An 8,181-nucleotide genomic window follows, 5' to 3' on the forward strand; every position below is an offset into this window, starting at 1 on the left:
AAAACCAAATTGGTGCATTTTAATTGGATGGATATGCATATTAGCAAAATATATCGGTGGTAAAAAACTATTTCGTAAATAAAAATGGTTGGAATTCACAATCATAATGATGCCAATTTAATTGATTGAAAATATTAAATTAGTGCATTTTAAAAATTTATGAACTAAATTGAATCTTTAAAATAATGGAGATCAAATTAATAATTAAAAAATAAAAAGTTGAAAGATGCTATTGTAATTATCTATATATCAGTACTCTTCTGGATACTGGGAGTGTTAAAGCTGAAACCCCGCCAGCAAACATAGATTAAGCCAAATGTTCTTGTGATTAACTTCAAGGCCGGCAATTTAATTAGCGTCATTTACTTGTCAGATTCTAGTTGGAATTGTGCTATTAGCCAAAGTGTTCCTATGTTCTCCAAGGACAGACCCATTTATAGTGTTTGTGACTCCTTGAGAATTCAGATATAGGAGTAACTTTAACTTGCATTACAATAATTAATAGATATTGATATATAAATTATAAAATTTGTATTTCTTAGATTTTTGCTTGTTACTCAGACAATAATAAACAAATAAATAAATATTATAATCATGCGAATATATATGTATATTTAACAAAAACAAAATGCACATATCTAGCTAGTCTGATTATAGTATTTGTTTATCAAAAAATACTTTCTCTTTGTATCAAAGATAAATACTAGTAAAAGAAAAAAAAAAAACAAAGCGTTGTGTAACTAATCTTAGTCTGTTAAGTAAGAGTACTAACCTTGTGAATAAGAAAAAGAGTAATGTTAGTGATAATTTACCTAATACTCTTTCTTTTAAGACTCCCTCTATGAATAATTAAAATTTATTAAAAATTATTATTTTTGGTAAGTTTTGTTTCTTATTCAATAAATTCTAATCAATGATAAATAATCTTTGAAAGAGAATGTCAAATAGAGTGTGCTAGCATTCCTCTAAAAAAATATGATCCATTGAAAAAATTTTACTACTAAAGATGATCAACCACCTACATTAGTTATTAATAAAGTTGATAGATATTTCGCACTAATATCATAGTTTCTTGGTATGTTTATTTTCTTCAAAACTAATCAAAATATGCTAAAATTTAATATAATTGAGTAAATTATGCACGGATCCAAAAATTAGTTTAAATTAATGCTAACTAGCCTTGAGATCAAATCCAACAATATATAAATGAAAGAATTTGTTCCATTCTTTTATTTATTTTTTAAAAAAAGAATAATTTGTTCCATAAGCAGATTAATTAAGACAAGTTTTTCAAAAATTTAATTACTACTACTTTTTTTCGAAAAAAAAAATATCATTATACAATGTACAACATGTGGTATCTAATTACGTCGTATTATTTTGTGTTTTTTAAGTTTTCGTGACCCCATCTTCAATCACTTTACAATGTACAAGATGTGGTATCTAATTACTACGTATTATTTTGTGTTTTTGAAGTTCCATGACACCCATCTTCACACCACAATAACGCTGCTGTAGGGGGTCTAGGACGGTAGAGAATCCAAGTCCCACAATAACTACCCTAAACTAAACCTTTGGAAAACATTCACCTACACACCAAATGGCAAGTTCAGTGTCAATTAATTCCGAGCTCAGAAAATGAGTTCGGATCCACCAAACCAAATCAACCTCGTTGGTAGCATGAAACTATGAATCATCCCATTTTCTGCATGCACTTGGCATAAACCCTGCACCTTCCAACAATCACTTCTCTCCTCCTTCCTTCTCAGTTCTCGCCAATTACGTTACGTTACACTATTCGTATAACTATAAACCCCCTTAATTCCAAACCCCCCTCCCTCTCTCTCTCTCTCTCCCCTTCAATAGTCCTCATCAAAACTCAAAACACGCACTAAAATTTAAAATAACAAAGAAACCATTTTGCACAAACCCATTGAGATGATGATGACGATGAACAATATTGTTATTATTCCGTGGTCAACCATTGGCGTTGTGATTGCGTGGTACAGTTCCAACATAGGGGTCCTCCTTCTGAACAAGTACTTGCTCAGCAACTACGGCTTCAGGTTCCCCGTTTTCCTCACCACGTGTCACATGATGGTGTGCTCGCTCTTCAGCTACGTTATTGTTTCCGTTACGGACGCAGTTCCGCTGCAGCGCGTGCGGTCCAGGAGCCAGTTCGGGAGGATCGTGGCGCTCGGTGTCGTTTTCTGCTTCTCCGTCGTCTGCGGGAACGTGTCGCTCAGGTACATTCCTGTGTCGTTTAACCAGGCCATCGGAGCCACCACGCCGTTCTTCACCGCCGTTTTCGCTTACGCCGTGAGCGCCAAGAGGGAGGCGTGGGTTACTTACGCCACGCTCTTGCCCGTTGTTGCGGGCGTCGTCGTAGCTAGTGGGGTAAATAATTTTCATCCTCAAATATTTTTTTTGGGGGGGTTTTGAATCACTGTATTAGATGGTAAAAAAATTCAGAACGGGAGACAAAAAAACATCCATTTTGGTCTCTTTTTGTTCTTATGACTAAGAGAAGTGTATCTGAACCCACTGAATCAAGATTAATCTCGCTAGCAGTTTATTAGATGGTAAAAAAAAATACAGAACGGGAGAAAAAAATATTCATTTTGCTCTCTTTTTTGTTCTTTTGGATAAGTATTGTGCCTCCCAACCCATTAAGATCAATCTCATTTAGGATGCATGATTGTGGGCTAATCCAAGAGAAAGAAAATTTTACATATAATGAGAATTAAATAGAAGTGAACATATGCTTGTTTTATGTTAGTGCATATACGCCTACATTAAGGGATATACTATAATATAATCTCGGAAATTTAAAGGGTTTTGGAATTGAAAATCTTTCTCTTTTTTTTATTCTTTCTGTTTGAACTCATTTAACTATTGATCCAAAAGAACAAGTGTCCTTTTCTTCCTTGGTCGGTAAATGTTCATTGACAAATATTAATGATTAGTTTGTTAGTTTTTGTTTGCCGGAGATTCTCCTTTCTGTTCTCTGTGTCCACTACCAAATCAATTTATAATCTATAATATCTCCTAAAGAAGTGTACTCAAATCCTTAAATTTCTCCAGCTAGCTACCATTGAAATTTGATAGATACTATAGACATGGGCTTGATCGCCTATTAGGACGAGCTTCGTGTGTCTTGACTTTAAACATGACTATGCTTGGACAAAATTAGAAGACAGAACCGAAGAGATTGAAGTTGAGCCCATCTCTCAAAACTCTTCCCTAGCCAGAGGTGTTTGGAAAAGTAGCACATTTCTCACTTTCCTATATACGCATACCAAGCCAATGGAAAATGAACTCTTAGTCCTCTTTTTTTCCTTAACTAGCATTTTTTTTCCTACAATTTGCCCCCGAGTTCCAAAGGGTTTTAAGCTTTGTTTGACCATTTGCATTAATAATACATGTTGTGATGTGAAATTTATTCTTGACATTTCTTTTTTGTTTTGATAAGTTAGAGTTATTTCAGTACTGGCTTTGTCAGAACTGAACTAATTTTAATTATTTTGTCAATGAATTTGCGTGCATAATCAGTGTGGTCAAAATGACAAACTTCTGAACACTCCATTCCCTCATGGCATTTAGAGATAACCCAAGACATGGCTATACAAAGTGAGAGGGAAAGTTAAGAAATCAAAACTTATTGGTGACAATGCCAGGTAAAGAGAGATTAGCTAAGACTAATAGCTTGAGACAGCATTTGGCTAGGAAAGATGTTAAGCCTTGTTTGTTTTACAATCAAAAATCAGTTTTTCACACTGCACACATTACAATGTAAAACCTATAGTTGAGATTAATTTGAGCATGCATTTCTTTAACGTTCAACAGTTTAAAATTAGTTCTATCAACATCAATTCTATCAAAGTGTAAAAAGGCACCTAGTCCAGAAGTTGGTACAATGAGGATGAAATTGAGTTGCCATTTAGTGAAGATTCAGGGGAATGCAAACTTAATACCTTGAGCTCATTATTAACGTAACAACAAAATGGCTTGTTTTATGATAGTCCAGATTTAGCCCTTTTTCCTACTTCAATTTCTTTAAGTCACCTTTTTTCTTCTTAACCATCCTATCAAAACAATTGCTAGCGTTACTGGTTTTCTAATCTCTCCAAGAATCAATTTGTTTTTTCGCAATCTCACATGTAACACTAACCCTGCAGGGTGAACCAAGTTTCCATCTGTTTGGATTTGTAATCTGTGTTTCATCGACAGCTGCCAGAGCATTTAAATCAGTCCTTCAAGATATTTTGTTGTCCTCAGAGGGGTAATGATTCTATCTGCTTTGTCCTTATTGTAGCAAGATGATTGAATTAAAGAACTTGTAGGTTCTGAATTGCACCAAGTGCTATTGTTCTGTACTTCACTTGTAAACCAACATAAAATAATTTTTATGGTTTTCAGAGAAAAGTTGAATTCTATGAACCTGCTGCTTTATATGGCTCCAATAGCAGTGATGGTATTACTTCCTGCAACATTGTTGATGGAGGGAAATGTGATTCAGATCACAATGGATCTTGCCAGAAAGGATATCAGAATTTTTTGGTATCTGCTTCTCAGTTCATCTCTTGCGTATTTTGTGAACCTGACCAATTTTTTGGTGACGAAACATACAAGTGCACTTACCCTTCAGGTATATCCTAACACCATAAATCCAATTCTTGTTTAAGGCTTACTATATACATTTGTCATTTCTCATATGGAAATGACTTGATAGATTAAGAACTCATTTTAACATGTTACCTGCATTTCACATACTAAATTCTAAAGGGAGAAAAATTAAATGAAGCAAACACTTGTAGAGCATTATTCTCAAGATGTTCCATTGAATGATATTTCTATTCTACCATCCAGGGAATAGTAAACGTTTCTTTAGTATTTGAAGGAACCACTAGAATTTAACTTCCACTTTTCTTGGTATTTGAATAATATTTCTGAAACTTTGGTTTTTAATTGTGGCAAATGACATCGTGTGATCCATGTAATCAACCTCGCCTAGTAGGATAAGGCTTTGTTGTGTTTGTTGTTGTTTCTTGGTATTTGGAAATGAACCACTAAATATATAAAGTGAATCTCAATTTATTAAATCTTTCCAGGTTTTAGGAAATGCAAAGGGAGCAGTTGCTGTGGTGGTCTCAATTTTGATATTCAAAAACCCCATTTCAATGATAGGAATGCTTGGCTATGCACTCACTGTCATTGGAGTTATATTGTACAGTGAAACCAAAAAGAGGTATAGCAAAAATTAGTAAACTTAACAACATTACCAATCAAAGCAGAGTGTGATACCACAAGCGAGAGGGCCAACAAGTTATTATGCATACAAAATTATGACATTGCAGCAACCACTTTTATTACACGTGAACAAGAATATTTCCCCATAAACCCTTTGATGTGGACTCGAGTTTCATGCCTATTGCCTAATCAGTCATATTTTATTGGCTTTCCTTTCGGCTCCTTCAATCAATGCAATTTCTTTTTCATAACATTTAAAAGAAGAACTCCAATAATTTAGCAAGAGAGGATTCTGTTATGTACATGATATGCAAGATTTTACATATATATTTGTCCTTATTAAGTTTTAGGCAAATGTTTACTGTCTTAAGTGCATTGCTTAAGAAATTTTAAAAAATTATTAAAAAGTGTTGTTAATGCACTCCGACATAATTTTTAATAAAAAAATATTTTTTTAATTTTTTGACCAATGTTTAATTTTTATATAAGATCTCACTTATTTGATGCCTATAACGAAATAGGTAAAATGCCTGCATACAACCTCAACCTTGTCATTTGAAATTATATCTAATAAATAATAATATTAATTCTAAACTCTTGATGAATATGTAACAAAAAAAACCCTTGGTGAATACTATAGATTATGGATGGTCTTGTCAAAATTCCAACTCACCCTGACTCAGCCTACTGATTTAATTTATTGGAGGGATGCAATTATGCAAAACATTAGTAAAAAACGAAACCGTGTAACATGCATTGCATTCTCCCAAGTGGACCGTGCCAGCTTAATGAAAATTTGCAAAACAATAAATGAGTATTCAGAAACCAAATAGTACTACCAAAATCCAGAAACACATCTACTGAAAGAGAGGTACCGAGCTGGTGCCTTTGGAGAGGGATCAAAGTGAAAGGAAGGACCTAAATTCTAAATCCTCCTTAATCATACTTAAATTGTTTTGTCCTTTTTTAAGGTATATTTGGTAGAAATCGAATTCAAATCTTCCTCACAAACTTAGATTGTATGGTCAAATGAGTTACATATATTATCGAATAGATTAATATATTATTCCATCTAATCATAAACATTTTAATTTAAATGAATTTAATATGTCTTATTAACTGCCTTCAACTCTTAAATATTAATTTTTCTTATCATTTCAATTTCAATATCATAAATATGTTTTAGTCAATGTTTTTTATTTTTTAACTTAATGTCCCAAAATATTCTATACAAAATTCCTTTTATAACTTGGCATTTACAATTTTCTTGTAATTTTTTTGTGTTTATTCAAGAATAGTGGATTTTGGTCCGAGTGATTTACGGAATAAATATAGGATTTAAGTATATTTTTTTTCATTTTTTTTATTTACCTGTCAAATTGAGCATAGATGCTTGTCAAAAAAAATATGACAACTATATCTTCAATTTATTTATTTTAATTTAATGAAATTAAGCAATATTTACTAATAACATTAAAATATGAAAAATCACAATAAAATTAATATAACAAGTATAATATTTAATATGTACATTAACATACGAAATAAAAAATCAAACTGTTTATCTAATGAAGAATTAGTTATATTATAACAAAATTTACAATAAGAAACTATAAATATACATCACGGATTAAATATAATTGGTGATTGTGCACTGATTTCTAATTTATAAGATTTATTTGTTTTCCTTTGCATAGATAAAAATATCAAATATTAATCATAACTTATTTAGCTTTTATTAAGTTAACTCAAATTATTGATATAATAATGTAGGATACTATTATGTTCACATGTATATAAATGATCTATTTAATGGAAAAAAATTATACCTGTTGAATTTCGATTGAATGCAAAATTGCTTAGACCAGCGGTAATCTGGTACTATGAACAAAATTAATTTATAATCAAAAGTGAGTTAGTAGACACGGTAATCTTTGATCCACTAAAAAAGGTTATTATTAAGTTATAAATCAAATATTACTAGATAAAAATATATTTTTTTACTGTATATATAATAATAATATAATCCGTGCATATTTTAAAATAGGAAATTAAAAGGCATTTGAAATTTTTTGTTATAATATAGTTATTTTAATATCCAAATCAGATTTTACACCTGAACATATGCACGGATTATAATGTAACGTTTATATTATAACAAAATCTGTAGATGCATGGGTAATTACTATAAATTAATTAGAACGGGTAATTATTTAAACATGTAATTACTTAAAAAAATATTATATTTAACTGGAAATTAATTATATTATAACAAAATTTGCTATAAATAAGTGAGGGAGTACATCTTTATATAATTAACTAGTCTGTAACCCGTGCATACGCATGGATCGATCACAAATTTTTTCGCATGTATGCTTATTTGTTTTGCAAAGCAGAAATAAAATGAAAGTTGATATGCAAATTAAAATAGATTAAACATTGATAATATATTTGATGTTCAAAGTCAAATAAGTAAATTAAAAGAAACTACATAGTTGACAAATTGTTCAGGAAAGCAAGAAAGATAGACAAATCAAAGTACGTAAACTGAATTTAATCAGTATCACTGTCATCCCAGTCTTTCTTGCAGTGGATGACAATTTCCCATATTTTCTCCCTACGCTTGTAATAGAAGGAGACCTCATCACCGTGGGAGAAATCGCTATCCGCAAGGAATTGATACCATGATTGTACAACATTTCCAATGTCAAGGGCCACAAGATTCCACTGCAATGGAGGTCCAAATCTTCTAAGGATGGTCATGTGTTGACCGCATGCATTAAGATGTATGATGGCACAATTTGGAAGTCTCTAGAGGAAAAAAAAAATAGTATTATATATAAGCAGGAATTTGTATAAGGAACAATGAACAGCTTTTGATGGTTACCGGTGGTTCTAGTGCACCAAGCATCAATTGTGTGATTTTAAGCG

General features: G+C 31.7%; 1 protein-coding gene across 1 annotated transcript; it reads left to right on the top strand.

Moving 5' to 3' along the window:
* The first annotated feature begins 1,578 nt into the window (after positions 1-1,578).
* LOC100799632 (probable sugar phosphate/phosphate translocator At3g11320) lies at positions 1,579-5,663 on the top strand. Its single transcript, XM_003516280.5, has 4 exons — positions 1,579-2,397; positions 4,179-4,282; positions 4,420-4,648; positions 5,112-5,663. The coding sequence occupies exons 1-4, from the start codon at positions 1,939-1,941 to the stop codon at positions 5,262-5,264; spliced, it is 945 nt and encodes a 314-aa protein (XP_003516328.2). The 5' UTR covers positions 1,579-1,938; the 3' UTR covers positions 5,265-5,663.
* Positions 5,664-8,181: the final 2,518 nt, after the last annotated feature.

The sequence above is a fragment of the Glycine max genome, chromosome 1 (assembly GCF_000004515.6).
Source record: "Glycine max cultivar Williams 82 chromosome 1, Glycine_max_v4.0, whole genome shotgun sequence".
Classification (NCBI taxonomy): Eukaryota; Viridiplantae; Streptophyta; class Magnoliopsida; order Fabales; family Fabaceae; genus Glycine; species Glycine max.

Bases quoted from the DNA above. Each gene is read 5' to 3' on its own strand.
- LOC100799632 (XM_003516280.5), top strand. From the start codon at position 1,939: ATGATGATGACGATGAACAATATTGTTATTATTCCGTGGTCAACCATT. The intron at 2,398-4,178 runs GTAAATAATTTT...CTAACCCTGCAG, and splicing joins GCGTCGTCGTAGCTAGTGGG to GGTGAACCAAGTTTCCATCT. The intron at 4,283-4,419 runs GTAATGATTCTA...TATGGTTTTCAG, and splicing joins ATTTTGTTGTCCTCAGAGGG to AGAAAAGTTGAATTCTATGA.